The sequence below is a fragment of the Taudactylus pleione genome, unplaced genomic scaffold (genome assembly GCF_031769625.1).
Source record: "Taudactylus pleione unplaced genomic scaffold, aTauple2 ptg000032l, whole genome shotgun sequence".
In the NCBI taxonomy this organism is placed as follows: Eukaryota; Metazoa; Chordata; class Amphibia; order Anura; family Myobatrachidae; genus Taudactylus; species Taudactylus pleione.
In genome coordinates this window covers 31,676,167-31,698,771 of record NW_028284434.1, presented here as the reverse complement: position 1 = coordinate 31,698,771, position 22,605 = coordinate 31,676,167, and the positions used below count along the sequence as shown (strand labels likewise).

The following is a 22,605-nucleotide window of genomic DNA, read 5'->3' as shown; positions in this document are numbered from 1 at the left end:
TCCAGTGAGAAGATAGAGTGGAGGCCACCGGGAGCGCGGAGACCACCGGGCAAGTGCGTGCAGAATTTTTAATTTAATTTACATTTTTTAACACGGCGCAGGGTTTTCAGAGCTGAAAACCCTACGACCACTTTTTTTTTTTTTTATTAGATACCGAGGGTATCGGGAGCGCGCATACCCGCGGTAATCCAAAATTGGCCGCGAGACTTTTCCTCGCTAAACCTCGCACCCAATTGAATATGCCCCATTGAATTTGATCTTACTTTTATAAAAACCATGTACTAAATTACGGACTCTGAGGCCAACCAGCTCTGATGAAACAATATAACCTCCTTAGGAGAAAGGGGATTAGTCAGGCTACCGTCAGACCTGTATTTAGCGTCTTATCAGAGAATTTTCGATTTCTTACAATAACTCTCCTGGAGATTACTTCTCCTGCATGAGGGCAGATATTTCTATTTCTATACAGCCCACTCGCTACCCAAACACAGTGAAGTGAGCCAATCTGCAGGATGACACAATCAATATCCAATAGCATGTTGCCTATCTATTACCATTATAAAAGGCACTTTGTTTCCTTATGAAGACTCAAACACTTGCCTAGGTCGTCTTGGAGTGAATCCAGATCTGGGTATTCAGTCATTTCCACTATTATACAGAAACGAACCTGATTCCGCAAGGATCAGAAGTTCAGAACGGCCAAGGGCTGTGCCAGTCCAGGAAGAACATTTATTCAAATCTTGCTACATACCAGAATCTCCCCATTAACGATTTGTATCCCACCAAAAAGATCTTACTCATTCTGCTACAAAACGACAACTACCGCTGGCAAGTCATAAGATACATTGCATGATTTATTTAGTAGCACTGTGTTGTATCTGTCCCACTGGTCACCAGCACTACCCCCTATTATACATAAAATAACAATCTCAGTACCAATGTGACATCTTGGTATTTTACGGCGTCTGAAGAGGGGGAAAAAAAAAAAAAATGTACAAAATCACCTTATTTGTAATAAATACTGCATATTAAAAGAAAGTCCACTGTATTTAAATAATTGGAGAGTTGTTTATATTGGCTGTGCTGCTAACAAGACAATCATGTGGGTGGGATGAAAAAAAATAAACGTTTAGCCCCCAAATCTTCATAATTAGTGACATTTGTTGCCATGGTAACATGGATCTAGGATGTGACATTTAGCTATGGGCCAAGTACAGGTGAAAGGACAAAGGATGCAGGGAACACGTTAGGAGGTTGATCTGCTTGGCTTGTCACATTGTAAGGAAACCATGTACTTGCTTGGCATTTATAGAAATAATAAAAATATATTTATAGCAGGCTGGGTAAGATCGCCAACATTCACTCTAGCTATTCTTTTCAGCTACCGCTGTGACAGCATTTATTTAGAGCAAACACGCAATTGTTCCATCGTGGGGATGAGGACAGCTCATTACAGCCGCTCACAGACTCAGATGGTGGAAAGGAGTCTCTCTGCTCCAGTTTTTATTGTTCCAATTCATGCAGCTCCTGGTGTAATAGCTTTCTCTTGCTCAATCTAGTTCTATGGGACTGCTGTCTTCCTGGCCGTCTTCCACCTCGTCGTCTTCCTCACCAGCCCCCATTAGGCTATTCAATAGGTTACCTGTGGGGGGGAAAGAAATTATTGTAGCGGCTGTGTCAGGGCTGAAATGTTGAATTAAAACAATAATGTGAGAATAGGTTTTATTTGTATGTATTATTGTTTTGCAAAATAGGATTTTAGAATAGCTTTTTGTGATTATTTGCATGATGCACATGAGAACACACTTATACCGCAATGATGATGTGAGTGCTAGAATTTGTGCCAAACAATGATAGTCAGATTCAGCAAAGGTGAGAGGCTCTTGGCATGTTTTTAGATCTGCACATGTGCAGATCAGGTCCTGGGACGTCGCCGCAGTGCCCCAAAAGCCGCAGCATGATTGACCTGCTGCCGGGTTTGTGGGCAGTCACGGGGAGCATTCCAGAAAATGGGGGCGTTCCAGTCAAGTTTTCTGGGTGTGCCGAAGCCAGTGGCTGCATCCTTGAACACAGCTTCACTGGTCCCGGCAGCATTATTTTGCCAGACATCCTGAGTAACCTAAAGGTCACTCAGATGACCGATGTTCAGGCAGTTTGATCTGATGCTGCGTCTTAAGGAGCAGCAGCGGATCACAGAAGCCAGCAGTGTGGTGTCTGTTTACTTAAGACTCCTCCTGGCTGTTGCTACAGTGTCCATCTCTGAATCAGTCCCTAAACTCAGTTTTCTACTTACCCAATAATCCCCCGTATGACGATGACTGTTGAGGTGGTACGCCAAAGAAAATCTGTCCTATCCTGTCCAAGTACTGCAATAGAGAATGAAAGAGGTTGGCCACATGTACCTGAAGTAGACTAATTCACAGCAGAGAGGGGTCTGATGCAGAGCCCTGTGCACACGTCTATGGGGGATTTAGAGTTGTACGTAACGTCACTGGCGGCTGGAGGGGCACAAGTGGGTGGCAAGAAGGCATTCCATTCTGAATCGGCCCTAGTAGGGTTAATGCAATGTGGTGGTGGTGGGGGAGGCATATTCTTTCAAAGATAAAGATCAACAAACCAGGTGGAATTTATACTATTGAAAGATGAAGTTATGCATACTAGCAATCTCACTTGTCTTCATTAGTTCAAGGGTATATATGTTGGACACAATTAAACTTGCAACAGCAATAATACCCGTCACGATAAGAGCATATCACAATTACAAGGTAACGTAACGCATACAGGCTGCAATTTGTTTGGCCACTGAATTCAAATCCCAAATCAATATCTGATCACTGACCCACCATACTGATTGTATCCTACTGGATCCAGCTGCTCAGCCAGACTGCCTAACGTGCCCACTCATATACTAAATTGCACATTGATATGCCTGTGTTTGGCACATTTTGGCCAGTTATTTTATGGAGATCTTTGCTAAACTTAATGCTACCTATTGCCTACACCTAATACCTAGTGTGATTTAAGCCTTTCGGGATTTCCGATTCTCCATCTGCAGCCTGGTACTCTAGTTACAGTAGTCTCCTTTGCCAAATAACAATGGAACAAACGCTGGTTGTTTCTCTTCACACAGTGATCATTTATGAACAGCATCAGACACGCTAGCACCTAATGCCTTTTCTCTGAATGTGCCACCAAGTATTACAGGAGATCAATAACATATATATTAGACTGTGTGTCCTGATGGCATTCTGGAGAACTGTCCAACCTACCTCATTATACATAGGATCTCGTTTTAAAGACAGCTGATACTGTTCACACAATACTGTAAATACAGTTAATTTCCCACTAGAAAAAAAAAATATACAGGAGAAATTTAAACATTTAAAAAAAAAAAAAAATACTCACATTATAAAACAATAAAACAAAACAAACAATACAACCCACTGCACCATTACGCATTATGCTAGTGAGTAAAGGTTCAAAAAGCCCCTTTCAATACCCATTAATATACCATTAGCTTGGGATGGGATCCTGGGGGGTCTACCCCTGACAAGTCCAGCAACAATATAAGAAAGGAGAGAAAACATGAGATGCATCGGTGCTAAAGGGCCCCATACATCAGGCGGTCGTTTCACAGATCTGCCGTTTGGAAATGCCAATCGGCGGCCATCGATGTTCGCCCATCCGTTGGGGAATAGGTGAAATTCTACATGTTAAAAAGCTCATATTTGCTGATCCTGATCATATTTTGATCATGATTGGCAAATCGGTGAAATCCACCCTGACCCCGGCGTCTAGGGATCGATGAATTGGCCCAATACATCGCTGATGTTTGCCAGCATCTTGTTTCTCCATTTCTATAAACAAAAACACACTCTGAATAAAATCTATGGATAAAAAAGAAATTTGTATAACTTTAAAAATGCTTTAAGGAGAACATTGCGTAGCAGTCAACAATAAAATGACAAGGGAACACAAAGACTTTAAAGGTGATATTTTCTTATTTAAAATACAGTATGTTAAATATTATATCCAGAGGGAACGGCAGGCTTCTTTCTAAAAGGTCGGGATGTCTTCTAGCCAACAGCAGACACAGAACATAAGCAGACTGAATGTTGTCACTTGAGCACTGATCTATGGGGGGGGGGATTAGCTGAAGGTTTGGTGTTAGGAAGAACTTGTTGCTCATTTGAGGCAACTGAAGCTTATATTAGTTGCACAGACACGTTCCCCATCACAAATAAGCAGAACGGGGACTGGCACGAGACAAGCGGCCAAGCTCGATTTCTTTAATGCTGTATATGCTCCAAAAGGAAGTAAAACATATTTTAGGGAGAATTAATAGGAGCAGGCAACCAGAAGATAGACATAACATGTAAAAACATTGCTACTGTGCCCGACATAAGAGCCACTGCTGCTATAAATAATGCCTCCAAATATATGTACAAGGCAAATCATACCCCTCTACAGCCAGTAGTAGAAACCAAAGGAAGTTTAAAAGGGGCTGTACAAACGGAGGACCCTTCTCTATAGACGGATGCTTCTCGGTATACGTAGTGAACACCACCAAAGCGCTGGTTTTGTTTTTTAAACACAGGAATCTGAAAGAACAAAAGAAATGTAAATACATAAAATAATAGAATGACAGATACAGATCATTATTTCATGTGTTCATGACTCTGTGCATTTAGGTCACGGGTATAACGATTGTTACTAGCGCTCCACTTGTTCTTTTGTATTGTCTTTATTCCTAGCAGGTTCAGACCCTGGTGTGTAAGCAGCTTACCAATCAAGGGGATATTCTCCCTTCTCTGTTAGCGCACCCAGTTTTTCTAGTTCACGGTTATAACTATGGTGCAGTTAGAAATCCTTTCTGTGTCACCAATGCGGTGTAACATGAGGTCATTAGTATATAGCATTAGGCAGCAACTTGTCCTGCCTAACACAGAAGGAGGGTTGCAGGGGTCTAAATACGGGTCCTTAGGTCAGAGGCAAACGCAGGATTTCTACAGAGGGGTTTCCAATGCTTGATTTTAAAGCAAGTGTGGCCAGTCCATGAAGAGGACATAATAGGCACTTAACCAGCTACAATATACGTCATACAAAGGTATGAAATAACTCTGACATATACAGGACCAGCAATCACAGTAAGCCATTATATGCGGCAGTAGGGACATCCTGAGGTGAATGTTTTTATTTCAGATGTGGGACAAAGCATACCAGATAATTTAAGAGTTCGGGAATCTGGTGGGACAGAAAAAGTACCTTGAACTGCCCTGGACATAGATGTACTGGATAGTGAATTGTTATATACTCCAGGGTATTAATAACTGACCCTATAGATCAGGCCTGGCCAACCTGTGGCTCTCCAGCTGTTGTGAAACTACAATTCCCAGCATGAAAAACCCCTGAGCAGCTGGTAAAGCATGCTGGGACTTGTAGTTTCACAACAGCTGGAGAGCCACAGGTTGGCCAGGTCTGCTATAGATGATCTACAGTATATAAGGGCACCCCTAACAGTGAATGCTTTTCATATCTCCTAGTTGGTGCACAAGTATATTCATTACTGGCTGACACTGAGGGGATCTTAAAAAAACATGCAACTTAGCATTTTATGCCACTTCTATTGTAGTCATCATGGTGTGGACTAGGGATAGGTGTTTCCAGGCAACTGTAACCCGCTGATTCCCAATGATGTGCCGTCGTTTGGTTGTGAAAATCATCGCATATAATGGTAGTCAAACAATGCCAAGTTTCCTGCGCAGCCCTATGGAGTGATTAGCGTTGTTACTGGTCGCGGAGAGTCTTCATCTGACCATTGCAGGAGGCAGTTTGCGGCCATCAGAAAGAACTGACTCTCCCAACAGAACGTAAAACAACAGACGTTTGATCCAAGGGCACATTACTGCTAGCAGATTGATCATCGCTGGACTTACTGCAGGACAGCCTGGGCCACAAACATGTCCACCTCGGTGCGATAGCCTCTGGTGGATGAGTATTCTACTAACATATTTGCACAGCCTTCGCCATCAGACGAGTGCAGGAAGTGATAACGGGATTCATAGTAGTTTTGTTCTGAAATGGAGAAGGTTCATTAATTCCAGAAACAGAAAGCTGACAATTAGTGAAGTAACATGTCTACAATTATTATCCCCCATACATGACAAAGTAGATACATATAGTGCTGCTGTATTAATTTTACTAACAGCAAAATCCTTTATACCATAAAATGTGGCAATAGCAGATACACAGCGTCACAGCCCTGACATGCTACAGACGTGTCCTCATACTGTACATCACTGCTGCAGTCACGCCAAACAGCCTCTCGGTGCTCCAGGTCCCGTGCTTCTCTGCCTAAAATGCCTCTTAGTCTCAATGTGATGCGACTAGGACGCGCCAGGAGACTGCAACAATTAATTTATATGCGACAATTGCACCTCTGTGTGCGATTAAGTCTGAATCTATATACAAAATGCTAAGCAGAGCTGGCCGTGGATTTTTTCCTTGTGCTTCGTATACAGACTCAGGTGCACATAGACAGAAGTGTCACATACGAAATTAATCAGCGCAGACAGCTGGTGCGTCCTGGTCACATCGCATTGCGACGAAGATGCATTTTTGGAAAAAAACAAAAGACGCACAAGACTTGCAGAGTCGCACGGGACCTGGTGGCTTGCTCTAGCCGGGCATCTCAAGCCATGTGGGGTATTGAGGCTAGATGTAGGAGGACACATCTGTAAGACTACAATGCACACAGCCATGGCAACAATTATATGATGTATAAGCACCATGCCATATATTCTAGAACCACTTGTCAAAAAAGAAAAAAAGGGATTTAAAGTAATTCCAGTATGTTTTGCAACAGCGGGGTGTACGTGGCTGAATGGAAAGCCAAGACTGAAAGAAACAGTCGCATGTTTGACCACATACACTTGTGTGACCCCCCCTTCTTCACCCAGGTGTGCCCTGCTGCGGAGGAGGAGCCCTCCTGGCCGATCTCTAACATATCTATTCAACAAGGGGTATACATACCCTTTAAGCATTGGTCCTCACGGAAAAGTAGGGATTATTTAATAAAGGCTTAAAATGTAAATATATAGGAGATAATAATGATCAGATGAGGAAAAAAAATAGCAATAAAACACCTGGAGGCCATTATCATATGGAAACTTAATACTGGTGCATAAAAGAGCATGGAGGAGTGGTATGTCTAGTGTAGCAATAAATACTACTACATTCATTTCCAAAACACATGGCCTTAAAATGTCTATTATTTACCCCTTTCCCTGCCAAAGGTCTGTGCCAAATGCTCAACATTTACAAGAATACCAAATAGGTGTAGGTTGAGCCATTGTGACCATCCTGCCATCTTCAATGACTTGTATTGGTGGACATGGCTGTAGAGGTGGATGAGAGCATACTGCACCCAGATCGTTTTCCTCACTCGCCAAAGGAGTCGTCACAAATGCTTGAATACAGTGGTGAGTCTCAAAAGGGATAAAGCAGAATGCTAACTGACATATTATTATTGGCAAACCATATGGTTCTTCAGTTGTAAGGTGAACGAAATGTACTTATGTTCCCACTCCAGCCTGCAAGCTGTGGGTAGATAAGTTTAAGTGGGCAATAAATAGCTATACTTTACAGCTGGAAGATTAACCAATTTCCCTAATCTCTGCCGGCTTCCCGACTTTCTAATCCCGACGCGGTACTAATGACAGGCGATGCCTGGAGCCCGGGAGCCGGCTTACCGATCGAAGCTAAGATGGGCGCGGACAGCCGTGGGGGGGGGGGGGGGGGAGGGAGGGAGAGTTAGGTTAGGGGGCTTTTTTGGTGGACTTAGGGATAGGCCCCCCCCAAGGGAGAGTTAGGATTAGGGGGTAGAATAGGGTTAGTCAATACTTACATTTTGACGTTCGGGATCTTCAACCATGCCGGGCTTCCGCTGTCAGGATTTGAACCGCAGCCGGTAATACCTTCTACATCACTGCTAACAGACTGAAGGTGCCCATCCACTAGACTATTTATGTGAGCTATTGAACGATATCATTATCGTTCAATCATTCATAAATCGTTTGTAAAAATGTCTAAAACGATGCGCGCTCCCTGCTGGTCGTTTACACCTCTATCATCGGGCAAACATGCTGGACAATCTGACGATAATGTCAGGTTCAGCATGTTTGCAGATGATTGATGAGCCTGCACTGAATGACTGCTCGCTCAGTGCAGGCTCATCACAGACTGACAACGACTGCACGATTACAATGTCCTAATCATACAGTCGTTTTCATGTCTAGTAGTGGATGGGCAGCTTTAGTGTGATCATTGGAAAAAGAAAGAGAAATACTCCCACATCAGATCATATAATAGGATGTAGAGGCTAGGCCATACCTAGGATCACATGGGGGCAGATGTACTAAGCTCTGGAAAGTGGAGAGTGATAAACTAACAACCAATCAGCTCCTAACTGTCATTTTCCAAACACTGCATGTAACATGACAGTTAGGAGCTGAGTGGCTGGTAGTTTATTACTCTCCAATTAATCACTTTCTATTTTTTTTTTTAAAATTGAGTATTTTTTTTTTTTATTGGAGTTTTCACAAAACCAACACTCAATACAAACAGTAACAATAATAACTGCATATTTCAGTAAAAAAACATATACATCATCGTATCAAATAAGGGTATATTTTAGGGGTGAGCGGGTTCGGTTTTACTCGGTTCTTATCACCACTTTACCGCAAATTCGGATTTATTATATTGGCTATCCAAAACACATGATAGGCGATAGCCAATAAAATGCCGTTTAAAGATCCGAGTAAATCCGAGTAAAACCGAACCCGCTCACCCCTAGTATATTTACACCGTAATATGGTGCAGAAATATTCAGTATTTTAAATAACCCTAAAATGTCTTATAATTTTAAACATCATCTCGACTTTATAAAAATGTTGCATATATTACAAATATATCCAATTGGTACCACTCAGTCCTAAACACAAAATATTTTAATACAATATCACAATTAGGACATCTATTCCACCATATTATTTAATACACACACCCATATCCTACAGTAAACAAAACCTACTTTTATTATAGAAAAAACGGTATCTTATATATTGTATTTATTTATATATAAAAAATAAATAAATAAAAGAGAGAAGAGGAGCTTCTCCCAAGTCTGCAGTAAATCATACAATCATTTAAACAACAATTGGCCATTACACTTCAGGGAGAGCATAACTGGACCTGTACCAAGTACCCCAAATATGGTCATATTTAAATTGAGCCTTTCAAGTTAAATACAGATATTTCTCTTGTCTGGCAGTGGTGCGAACCAGCGCCAGCCAAGCACGGAAGTCCGGACCCTGAGAGGCCAACCAATTGCGAGCTATACCGACTTTAGCTAAATTACACAAGTTGATAACAAACTGCCTTTCATATTTATCAAGAGTGGTATCATCCAGAACACCCAAACAGCATACCAACGGGGTGAGGAGAGGGGCTTGAATCCCAATATTGGAAAGAACCTGTATAACCCTGCGCCAAAATGTCTGAACTGTGGGGCACTCCCAGAGTAAGTGCCAGAATGTAGCAATAGCCATCCGGCATCTTGGACAAACATTAGAGACAAGGCCCCCAAATCTCACCAGCCTAGTTGGAGTTAGATAGACTCTATGCAAGATATATAGCTGGATTTGCTGGAATCTCATGGAGGCAGTGGAGATTCGGGGAATACTCAAAGCCATATCCCAGTCTTTGTCATCTATTAAGCCCACATCTGCCTCCCATTTTCCTTTAAGATCAAGTAGCCTGGATTCATGTTGAAAAGACGACAGGTATGAATAAATAAAGGACAAAGACCTACGGAGACCCAATGAAGTGAGTACTGTCTTGATGGGAAAAGGTTGAAGATCAGGCGGACTAGCACCAAACTCTACACTGAGGGCATGCCGCAGTTGCAGATATCTGTAAAAATGAGTTTTCGGTAAGGAAAACTCCTCCAGTAATTGAATAAAGGATTTAAGTGTAGAGCCGTCATATAACTGACCCAGTGAGTTAATACCTTTGGCGCCCCACACTTGTCTACAATTTATCACTTTCTAGAGCTTAGTACATCTCCCCCACTTACAAAACCTAAATATTCTACATGATGATCACATGAAGCTACAAAGATGGCAGAGATGGACAGGAAACGATCACCCGCAACCATCATGCCTTGAAGGATACAGTGTCCCTACTATTGGCAGCATACTGTACCTACCTTTCCATAATGTAATAGCCAACAACTGATGTAGTTTCGGGTGACCTAGTTTTCCTGATCCTCCTGTTGACCACTTCAGAGCCCGGGAGACAAAAGCTACTCGTTCCGGAGAGTTCGGATCCATCAAACTAAACAATTTGGCGAGGTTTTCTGCAGCAAGACAGAGTTACAGCAGGTTTTAGGAGAATTCCAGGGAATGGAGAAGGGCTAACATACAAAAAGACACACATTTCATTATTCTTTTTGTAATTACTAGCTCCACATTTATAAACCTAATATGTAAATCAATTATTTCTTTTTCTGTTGTTTTTTGGTAGAAATACCACATTTAAATATATCATTTCTGAGGTTTAAATAGGTCGAAAATGTATTAAAAGATGAGAATAATTTGGCCACCTGGACGCAGTTGGACAAACCAAAGTGATCCAGCCACTTCCACCATGACTATAGCCGGCCAGAGTGGTCATCTTTTGACCAATATGTCCGATACTCTTCCCACAAATCGTGGTGATAGGACATCTAGTTGACGTGACAACCTTTGGGATTTGATACTACATGTAAAGCCCCAGATGGAAGGTCCATCAGCTCACACTCACCTAACAACTCATCTGTCACTTTAGCCTCAGATTTCTCCAAGGACTCCAAGACTAGCATGGACAGATCGGCAGCACTGTTTTGCTGCAAGGCAGAAGAAACAAGCGTTAGAAAGCAGAGCATCAACATTTTCAGTTCATAAACCTCAAACTTCAGACCAGCCAGAGGAATGCATATGTAAGGTTTGGGAATAACCCCTTTCATTGCCAAAGAATACAAGATTAATGTTTTATAGATAGAACAAACGTGACGTTAATAAACAAAAGTGCTCTTACTTGACCATGGCTGAAAAACAGCAAAGCCCCAGAATACATTAGTTCCCTTGCTTCTGCGTGTTTGTTCTGTGACATATACCTAGAACACATAAAAAGAGTAACATTAGCGGAAGGAGAACATTTGTAAACCAAATGTCCGATACACGGTCAGATTTCTTATCAGATATGAACGATAACGATTGTAAAAATCGTTCAATCGTTCATATCTTTGACATTTAGGGAATGCATCGACCAACGATGCGCGTTCCCGCATGTCAGATAATGATATCTGACATCGACTGTGTTTGCAGTCAGATTTGGACGATTTCATTCATTTAATTGCTGTCAGGAATCGTTCATCGTTCATGAAATCGTTGGTAAAATCGTTAATCGTTCATCTAGCAAGTCTGACCGTGTGTATGCACCATTAGATTATGTTGACGCTGTACTTTACTGTCACTGTCCCAGTTTTTGCAACTGACAAACATTGCCTCCATCTTTTGTACTAGCATGTACATAGGTGATCAGAAATAATGGGAGACATTAACTTAGGCAAGCAGGGGCTCTACAGGACTTAGGCAATCCGCTGCTCTCCAGTCTTTTTTCTCTGCACGATACGAATGCCCCTCAAGTTGCTGAATGACAAGACAGGTATGCCTATGCTAGTTATCCATATCATATTGCAAAAAAACAATAAGTGTTTGTTAAAGACCTTATGGTCTCTAGTCAGCATGACAATATGAAGGGCTAGTTTAGATATGAAACATCCAAAGTACAGACTAAGCATGCTGGGAACTGCACCGCAGAGTACTGGGAGCTGCACCGCAGCATGACAACCACAGGCTGCTCTTAATAGAGACAAAATAAAGTAATTTCAGTAACAATCATTTCACTAGAAGCTAAAGTCAATTACAAAATATATGATAAGAAAAATATTACTCTGTTGTGTATTAGAAAAGGTAATTTATATGTATGTGTAATTTGCTAAGTATTAATCACATAAAAACAGGTTAAACCAGTTTAATAAAGGCAGACTTTAGGGAAGGGATGCTAATTAACCTCAGCATGACAGACATACAAATAATTGCCTCAGTCTTTCCATCAATGCCAAGTTCCTGCTGGAGAGCTTGTGGTGAGGAGACACGTTTTACCATAAGTGGTGGTCCTGCTCTGTTATTAGATCTTACTGGGCTCAAGTGTGAGATCTGATATTGCGGCTCTGACCATACCGTGAGATGTCTTCATAGCGCTCCTGCGTGCCCCAGTTCAGACTGCTAGTACATTTCATGATAAGCTAATACTGTAACGCTGCAAAATCTTTGGTAGCCATAAATTGGAAGTCTCCAGCAGTGCCATCCTTAGCAGCCCTTCTCGTCCGGGTACATTTTGTGGCATCTACATTTAAGGTTTGCAAAACGACACCTTGGTCACCTTTAATAAACTGTGGTCCCCATGGTATCAGTCTCAATTCTCACCTCTTCTTGGTCTCTACTAACCTCCTCTTCTTTTCTCCTTTTACCATTACCCACTGTATTAATTTTTTTCTGTTTTGCTTTACCCCACCGCCCCCTCCCTTTTTAGCTGCTTGACAAATTTTGTAGTTATAAAAGGGGCCTATCCATTAGATAACATTTTAAACGATCCGACCAAAACCAGGAGGTTTTGGACGCATATTTCAGAAAGTCGTTTAATGGATAGCCGGCAAGGACCAGCGATGGGCGTGCACGCTGGGTCCTTGCCGACCCCGACTATCTGCCGAACATGCTGGTCAACCTGACGACACTCGTCAGGTTCCACATGTGCGCAGATAGGGAGGTTGGTCTCCTGCACTGAATGACGTTCAGTTCAGGCGCCGCACAAAGCGGCCTGAAGGAATGAACGCTAGACGTTCAGTTTTTCAGGTCGCGTAATGGATAGGCCCCTTTAGTGTTTTTTTGTTTATTTATTTTGATTGTTAGGCATTGGACCTATTGGTAGTTTGTACCTACTATATGGGTTCTTATGGTCTTTTTTATTATCTTCCTTTTCTGAATAACTTGTCTCTGTTGTTTATATCTGTGATGATTACTGTACAGGAACTGTGATTACCCATTTTATGGTTTAGATGTTTCTTGAAAATCAAATAAAAACTACTGTTTAAAAAAATGCTTGAAAGGTTATTTCCAATGTAGTATGGCCATCAAATACTTGTGGGTCTCGTCTTTTTTCCCAGTGTTACCACATTGAACATGTAACAGGTTAATATTTTTGGTCCCTGCAATGGTACATGTGCTAGCAGTGGTGTGACCCATAAAAGCTGCCCTTCACCGCTCTTTGGCTAATAAATGCCTCGACATTAAAAAACAAAAACTTATTCTCACTCATCCTGGCTATTACAAAACATTATGAACCTGTGGAAATAGTCATTCCTTGTTAAAGGAAAAAAAGAGAATTATGGTAAAACTTACCTTTGTTAACTCTCTTCGAAGTCCATAGGGTCCACAGGGAGACAATGGGGTGTAGGTGGGACCTTGGAGAACCGGACACCAACAGCAAAGCTTTTCAATTCCAGGATGCTCTGGTCCTTCCCCCTATATCCCACCCACAGCCTGAGAGCAACTCAGTTTTGTTAACAAGCCCAAGGCATGAGCAGGACAGGAGAGAAGAAAAACAGGCACACTGAAGAATCACACTCTAATGCAGAGAAGGAAACAAGTGACCAAGAGAAGAAACCCATAAAAGCTAGGAGCGTCAGGGCGGGTGCCCTGTGGACCCTATGGACTTCAAAGAAACAGTTAAAGGTAAGTTTTACCATAATGGAGCGTACACACGGTCAGATTTGTCAGACTTGTCAGATGAACGACTGAACGATTAAACGATTAAATGATTTGAACGATTTGAACGATTGAACGATTTTTGACTGCATTAAAATGAATGGAATCGTCCAAGTCTGACTGCAAACACATCAGATGTCAGATATCGTTATCTGACAAACGGGAACGCGCATCGTTGATCGTCCATCGTTCAGGCATGTCAGATATGAACGATTTTCCTTCAGATATGAACGACTGAACGATTTTTAAATCGTTATCGTTCATATCTGAAGGAAAAATCTGATCGTGTGTATGCACCATAACTCGCTTTTTCTTCTTCAGGGTCCATAGGGCTCCACAGGGAGACAATGGGGATATCCCAAAGCAGTTGTTCAAAGGCAGGAACGCGCCTAACCTGATAGGAGAACCCTAGGTCTCAAGGAAGCATCCTGAGAGGCAAATGGATCAAAGGCATAAAACCTAAGAAAGGTGTGGACAGACGACCAGGTGGCCGCCTTGCATAGCGCTTCAGCTGAGGCGCCACACCAGTTGATCAGCCACCCGTGCGTTTGTAGGAAGGCAATTGTTACCTGCAGATGGTGGTGAAGAATCTCTGGGGAGCTGGCCAACAGCAAGAGGTCGTCTAAGTACAGTAGTAGTCTGATCCCTTGACGATGAAGGTACGCCACCATAACTGCCATGATCTTGGTATAGACCCAAAGGGCCATTGGGAGGCCAAACAGTAGAACCCGAAACTGGTAATGCTGGTGTAGGTCAGCAAACCGGAAATATTGTTGTTGCGAAGGTGTGATGGAGCACCTTGCCATAAGGCAAAAGTGATAACTAAGTGGCTCAGGGAACAAAATAGTCCATGGACAGGAAACTCCCCAGACCTTAATCCCATTGAGAACTTGTGGTAAATCCTCACAAAGTGGATGGACAAACACAAACCAACAAATTCTGACAAAATCCAAGCATTGATTAGGCAAGAATGGGTGGCCATCAGTCAGTATGTGGCCCAGAAGTTGATTGACAGCATGCTAGGGCGAATTGCAGAGGTCTTGAAAAAGAAGGGTCAACAATGCAAATATTGACTCTCTGCATAAACTTAATGTAATTGTCAATAAAAGCCTTTGACACTTATGAAATTATTGTATTTTTACTTCAGTATACCATAGTAATAACTGACAAAAAGGTCTAAAAACACTGAAGCAGCAAACTTTGTGAAAACCAATACTTGTGTCATTCTCAAAACTTTTGGCCATGGCTGTACAATCAACTACACAGACCGCAGTGGCTGGTAGAATATAGCGCTGTATAACCTGGCCCGTGGGAGTGGTTTACAGGGAGATTGGACCCAGCGTTCCCAAAGACCTGTGAAGCAGAAAATGGCTGCTGCACATCTCTGAGGGGGCGAAGGGAGAGGGAGGAACAGCTCAGGGTCGGCTAGACCGCAGTGAAATGGCACCCTGAGCTGGGGGAGGGGCTGCAGGGAGAGCACTTTTTCCCCGTGTGGACGTTAACCATCGGTCCCGGGCCTCTAAACATGCCTCTGCACCAATATATGAATGCCCCGATGGTCTAGTGGAGTATTGGGAGCACCAGTGTTCACATCAGCGCCTCTGGTCCGTCTCCCGAGATCGGAGGCTAGACTGCATAAAGACACGGGCCCCCGCAAGAGGGTGTCCGCCTCTCCAGTCCCCTGGATTCCGGGCTGCAGTCTGGGGAGCTTGCTAGCTAGTCCCCCCAAGAGCCCCGCCGGGAGTACCAAGCCGGGGCTTGGTGTCACGGTGCCGCAGAAGGGTGATGGAGTAGCAGTGCAGATGTCCAAGGGATAGTCTTTTCTGCTGCTCAGTTTAAAACACTAGAAATAAAAAATAAATCATAAAAATAAGCTTGGGCTGCTTGAAGCAGCCCCACTGTTTAAAAATAGTGACCCAGCTCCTGCCAGACACCAACGAAACTGAAGTGTCCTCAGGCTGTGGACGGGGTATAGGGGGAAGGAGCGAAGCATCCTGGGATTGAAAAGCTTTGCTTTTGGTGTCCGGTCCTCCAAGGTCCCACCTACACCCCATTATCTCCCTGTGGACCCTATGGACCCTGAATAAGAAACAGTGATAGGCTCGAGAAAAACAGGACAAGTAAGCTGAAACTATTTTAGCCTCATTGCATAACATGCAATGGTATCAGATACAGTACTGAGTGGTAAACATTATCCTAAAACAGTACATTATATTACAGAGACAAAGCTTTAGACACACAGATCTGGCCACAGGACAACAGACAGGACGTACCCTCTGCCACTGGAGCAAATTTACATCATAGTAGTTGCAGAGGTTGGGTATGGGATCCCGGCTGTCGGCTGTCAGAATACCGACAGCGGGATGCCGACAGTCACAATCCCGACCCTAACAGGTAAGTTCTCTAACGCTAACCCTTACCCCTACTACTCCTTCCCCGATGCTTGAACCTAACCTCGCCCCCTAGTGCCTAAACCTAACCTTCCCCTCCCCGCACTCTAACACTAAGCTCCCCCTCCCCATTTATACATGCCCCTGAAACGCCATCCCCATGCACTGGCACGCCTGCGTTTGCCCGACCACCCCCCCGTCACCACCCACAAACGTCACTTCCTGTCAATCACTGTGCTCGGGGTCTGCGTAGCCTCTGCAAACGCATTTCCCATCACAATTGCTAGTATGCGCACTGCGAAGCATACACATGCGTAATGCGAATTAATCCACCGATTGCGTACTTCTTTGCAACTGCAATCCTTGCTGAATCAGGCCCACAGTACACACTACTCTAGTGTCAGCGTAACCTTGCTATAGGTTCTCTGGGCAGATATGGAGAACCTTTCTAATATAAGTCTCTGACTGTGAAATTCCAAGTTGGAAGCAATCAGATATCTATGTCTAGTCTTCCCCTGCTAAATCTTTATGTGCTAGACTTCAGAGGCCACCACGGTTGTGGAGAGTAGGCACAATATCCCGAGAGGTTAGGAGAATGGGCTCTAATTGGCTTCATTTAAGACAAACAAGCCAATCAAATTTTGAAGTCTTCATTTTTTTTTTCTTCTTAAAGTCAATCAAATAAAGGTGCACAAAGATTAAAAAAAAGATAAATAAATACAACAGTGGATGTGGCACGTGTAATCAGTTACATTTATCAAATAAAGTGCAATTGAACAGTAAAATGCATACTAATGTGATATTTACACCCTGCAGAGGTTGTGTTAATGTTTGTTTAGAGATCTTTTGAAACAATCTGACCAGTGACATTGAAAAATACAACTAATGAGCACCAATATTATAAAGAAAATACATTAAGACAGCAATGTAAAGACCCCTAACACACTATACGATATTGCTAATGATTTGGCCGATTCCGACGCATCGGAACGACAAATCGGAAATATTGTGCAGTGTGTATGTACTACATCGTGTAGTGTGCTCTCCCATGGGGTCGTCAGCCCATCGCCTGAGCTTTTGTACATGCAGGAAGATCAGGTGATGCAGCCGATTATCCCATGCAGCGCTATGCGGCGGGGCTGGCATATCGTGCTGTCGGGTACCGGATCGCCCAGAGTGTATGGACCGCACGATAAGTCGGCCCGTCTGCGCTGGGATCATGGATCGCATCGCTGAGTACACAATTGTTCAGTGTGCACCCAGCTTGAATCTAACGGGTCTATTTACTAAGCAGTGTTAGGAGAGAGTGAAAAGTGATAAGGTACCAGCCAATCAGCTCCCAACTGTCATTTTTCAAACACAGCCTGTGAGATGGCAGTTAGGAGCTGATTGGCTGGCACCTTATCAATTTTCACTCTGTCTCCTAACACTGCTTAGTAAATAGACCCCCGAGTGTAATCTATGACTCCTTGAAGACAGTCATGAAGAACAGCAGCTTCTAGGTTTCAGGTCTTCCCAGAACAAGCTGCAACACAAACTACTGAAATATGTGAAATAGATTCTGGCAAATAGTAACAGATTGTTGTGTACACTGACTGACTTCAGGTTACCTCAAGGACTATGGACGACGTCATTAGGTTTTAGATGGGAATTTATCCTAATAAATTAGAACACACTGCAGGTCCGTCAGTACCACAACCCATTCAGTAGGCAATACACCCTCTGAATAGGCTGTGTGTGTACCTAAAAAAAAGCAATTAAAATGTGACCGTGGTAAATAAATACAGGTTATATACTGGGTTGTAAGAAAATATTACCAATAAACATTACACCAAGTACAGTTTAGCAAGGCACATGCAAGGCAGTTCTCACAGTATATACAGCCGGGATAGGATAATGAAGTAACCAGAATCAGAGCAAACTTGTCTACTGTGTCCAGTTCCTACTGTAAAAGACAAGTTTGCTCTGATTCTTGGGTGCGAATGGACAACCATGGCTTCATGGGGTCTGCTCCACATCCGAACCCTACCATCAGCCCGAAACAACTGGAACCGTGACTCATCGGACTACGCCACATGTTGCCAGTTCTCCAGGGTCCAATTAGCATCATAAGACCAGGTGAGACTTTGTGTCCGGTGTCGTAGTGTTAACATGGGCACTCTGGTGGGTCTTCTGCTCTCATATCCCATGGAAGCTAAAGAATGTTGCACTGACCTGCTGGATATGCATCTGGTACCTCCTGCATTGAATGTGGATGTGATTTGAGCCAGTGTCGCTAGTCTGATACCACGGACAATTCTGGCCAGATGCTGCTGGTCACGCTCATTAAGCTCCCGTGGTTGGCCACTGAACTGTCCATGGTGGGTGGTAATACCTTCCATGAAGTATTCCCAGTACACACGTTACACTGTAGACTGAGGAATGGTGAATGTCCACACAACTGCGGAAATGGAATGTTCCATCTGTCGGGCACCCACTATCATGCCCCAAACGAACTACGGTAATTCACATTGCCTTGCCATGAGCAACCTAGCTGATGTTCAACCTGACTCACAAGATGTCAGATTACAACTGATACAGGTCTGGGCATTTCCAATACGTCAGTATGGTGAAGCCACCTATTATTACCTTTACATACTGCTATCCCATGGCTTTTGCCACTTCAGTGTAGTAGTTAATTGAATATATTAATGAAACACACATTGGACCTCATTCAGAGTCGGTCGCAAGCGCCGATGCGCTCGTAACCGACTCGATGGTTAGTCCTGCGCACGTGCAGCAGCCGCACTGCGCAAGCCCCGGAGCGGCTGTCGATGTTGATTGACAGCTTGCCCCGTTTTGGTAGGCGGGCCGGGGGTGGAAAACGGAGGCATTCCCTAACAAACGCCTACCGTTTTGTGGGCGGCCGCACTGACATCATCAGTGATGTCAGTGGGGAGTTTCCTGCTCAAACAGAGCAGGAAGCTCCCTGGGGCTTACGAGTGCCGAGACCCAACCTTAGGGTCTCGTCGTAAGCCCCGATAGTGATCACCATCGCGACCATCAACCTGGTCGGTCGCTAAGCTGTGGGTGGTAACCCACAGCTTAACTAACGACCAGAAGGCAGCACTTCAAAAATGAAGCGGCCGCCCTCATTCAGAGAGAGCGATCGCTTCTTGCGACCGCCTCTGAATGAGGGCCATTATCCTTGCTGAACCCAAACATGATCATAGGATGACTCAGACCTGACAGTTCCACAACACTTATAACTGAATGAAGCTCAGAGCAGCACACAAGCATTATAGTCAAACGTCCAACTACAACATGACAAACTGAAACCCCTGCAACCTCCCCCATCACAGCTTTGTCCACTATAAAATAAACAGCCCATATTAATGGCAAATTTACCAAAATGACTCAGTCATTTTTGGTGCAAACAAAATACCATTTTGCATGAAGTGTACAATACAAGGCTCGATTTGGCGACTAGCACACCCTGCGGCTTTGTGACAGTCTTCACCTGGCGACGGTTTAGTGTTGAGAAAGGAACTTGGGCATTTTTTCAATGCAAGTGGTGTGGAGTACTGGACCTACCATTTAGATAGATAAATACAGTGTGGATTTCTAGAACAGCGGACAACACTTTGATACAGGAGGAAGCCTGAAAGGTGATATAAGGAAGAGCTATTTTACATGTAGTTACATATCAATGGATCAGTCTCCTAGCATTTGTAGTAGGGATTCATACGCTAAAGGAATAAAGGATGGCAGGGGGCAAGCATATGGCTATTATTAATAGGTGATATCCTCCCCATATGGGTAGTAGCACAACTTTTAGGGCCCCTGTCCTATCCTGACTTTAGGGGACAGAGTGACAGACACATGATGAGCCACCACAAGGGGTAACAGCCTCTGGAGGCCGGCAAATAAACCCCGGGTCAAGCAAGAACAGCCCCATAGCAACTAGAGAGCAGCAGCCAATCAGCAGCCAGGAGGTGTCAGAAGTTCTGACAGCTGAAGGGTTAACACACGACAGTATACAGATTGATGCAACGTTCAACCAATCAGAAAACGGCCAGCTTGCCCCGCCTTCCCTAGCAACCACCAATCAGTCCGGCTCCGGGAAAGGGCCTTGGAAAGCTCTGGAACGTTAACAGTCCGAAAGAATTACCTGAAGAATAGAGTGCGGTACATCTGGTGTGCCTCGTAGTAGTCTCCCTTCTCCACGCTGGCCCGCAGCTTCCCCTCCACCCGCTGTACCCCACCTCGGTTCCGGGCGCTGCCTTTGGAGCCCTCCTGCTCCGCCATCGCAGCAGCCATCATGGTAACGGGCACGGAAACGTCACCTGAGCGGCGCATAGCAGCGCACGCCCGTCCCACACTGCACTTACGGAAGCCGCAGGCAGTCACAATGCGGAGAACGCGCCGGCGACGTCACGTGACGCGGCGGCCCGGCAGCTGATTTGCTGCTGCTCAGTGTGATAGTATCATAGTATCACATCCCAGTTACGGACGGTTTCATCCATGTGGCCACATGTTACATACAGAGGCCGCTGTCTGGCTTGCTGTCACCATACACACATTATGTTAATTAGCCCCTGAATTTGTTCCTGACAGTGCCAGCAGTTCCCAGCTGCCCAGTGTAGCACATTCTTGTGTTGTATAGGGGTCTGTTTATTAAGCCTTGGATGGAGATACAGTGAATGGAGATAAAGTGACAGCCAATCAGCTCCTAACTGCCATGCCACAGACTGTCAGGGCCGGTTTAAGGTCTGTGGGGGCCCCTGGGCAACAAATGTGTGGGGGCCCCTATCAGTTAAAGTTCTTATTTTTTACATTTATATATATATATATATATTAGGGGTGTGCACCGGCCACTTTTTGTGTTTTGGTTTTGGATCTGGATCTTTCTTCGTGTTTTGGATCTGGATTGGTTTTGCCAAAACCACCCTTCCGTGTTTTGGGTTCTGGGTTTTGTGTTTTGGATCTGTATTTTTTTGAAAAAAAGCATAAAAACAGCTAAAATCACAGAATTTGTAGGTTTTTCTGCTCCTATGCTATTATTAACCTCAATAGCCTTAATTTCCACTCATTTCCAGTATATTCTGAACACCTCACACCTCACAATAGTGTTTTTATGTCCAAAAGGTTGCACCGAGCTAGCTGGATGACTATGCTAAGCGACACGAGTGGGCGGCACAAACACGTGACCCATCTAGGCGTGAAACTGCAGTGGCAGACAGGATGGCAGTTTGAAAAACTAGGCCCCAAACTGTACATAATGCAAAGAAAAAAAAGAGGTGCTAGATGGAATTGTCCTTGGGCCCTCCCACCCACCCTTAAGTTGTATAAACAGGACATGCACACTTTAACAAACCAATCATTTCAGCGCCAGGGTCTGCCACACAACTGTGGCTGAAATGATTGGTTCGTTTGGGCCCCCACAAAACAAGCTGGCAATTAATCTGTCCCTGCACAAACTGGCTCTATGGAGGCAAGATGTCGTCCTCATCCACCGATTCCTCACCCTCTTCAGTGTGTACATCCTCATCCTCACAGAGTATTAATTCGTCCCCGCTGGAATCCACAACCACAGGTCCCTCTGTACGTTCTGGAGGCTGGTCTCCCTGGAAGAGTTGATAATTCATTTTATGAACATCATCTTCTCCACATTTTGTGGAAGCAACCTCCTACGCCTTTCGCTGACAAGGTTCCCGGCTGCACTAAACACTCTTTCGGAGTACACACTGGAGGGGGGAAACTCAGGTAAAATAGAGCCAGTTTGTACAGGGACCTCCAAATTGCTTCTTTTTCCTGCCAGTACAGGTACGGACTGTCTGACATGCCTACTTGGATGCTGTCACCGATGTAATCCTTTAACAGACAGACGCACGCTTGTCGCTGCTGCTTTGAGGATGCAAGTGCGGCTACAGCCCACACAATTCACAAAGACAGAAAAAAGAAGAAGAATATTTTTATTGTTTGTGGAGCACACTTTGAGGGTGTCACCACCCTTTAACAGACAGACGCACGCTTGTCGCTGCTGCTTTGAAGATGCAAGTGCAGCTACATCGCACACAATTCACAAAGACAGAAAAAAGAAGAAGAATATTTTTATTGTTTGTGTAGCACACTTTGAGGGTGTCACCACCCTTTAACAGACAGACGCACGCTTGTCGCTGCTGCTTTGAAGATGCAAGTGCAGCTACATCGCACACAAGTCACAAACACATTAAAAAAATAGTTTTTTATTTTTTGGAGCACTTTGAGAGTTACACCACCCTTTAACAGACAGACGCACGCTTGTC

General features: G+C 44.0%; 1 protein-coding gene across 1 annotated transcript; it reads right to left on the bottom strand.

Moving 5' to 3' along the window:
- Positions 1-833: 833 nt before the first annotated feature.
- On the bottom strand, positions 834-20,692 carry GET4 (guided entry of tail-anchored proteins factor 4). Its single transcript, XM_088451985.1, has 9 exons — positions 20,469-20,692; positions 11,137-11,215; positions 10,864-10,945; positions 10,268-10,417; positions 5,937-6,075; positions 4,461-4,601; positions 3,270-3,345; positions 2,294-2,366; positions 834-1,642 (listed from the first exon to the last, which is right to left on the bottom strand). The coding sequence occupies exons 1-9, from the start codon at positions 20,654-20,656 to the stop codon at positions 1,551-1,553; spliced, it is 1,020 nt and encodes a 339-aa protein (XP_088308111.1). The 5' UTR covers positions 20,657-20,692; the 3' UTR covers positions 834-1,550.
- Between the last annotated feature and the right edge of the window lie 1,913 nt (positions 20,693-22,605).

Bases quoted from the DNA above. Each gene is read 5' to 3' on its own strand.
- GET4 (XM_088451985.1), bottom strand. From the start codon at position 20,656: ATGCGCCGCTCAGGTGACGTTTCCGTGCCCGTTACCATGATGGCTGCT. The intron at 11,216-20,468 runs GTAATTCTTTCG...TATGTGTTCTAG, and splicing joins TACCGCACTCTATTCTTCAG to GTATATGTCACAGAACAAAC. The intron at 10,418-10,863 runs GTGAGTGTGAGC...GTCTTGCTGCAG, and splicing joins AGTGACAGATGAGTTGTTAG to AAAACCTCGCCAAATTGTTT.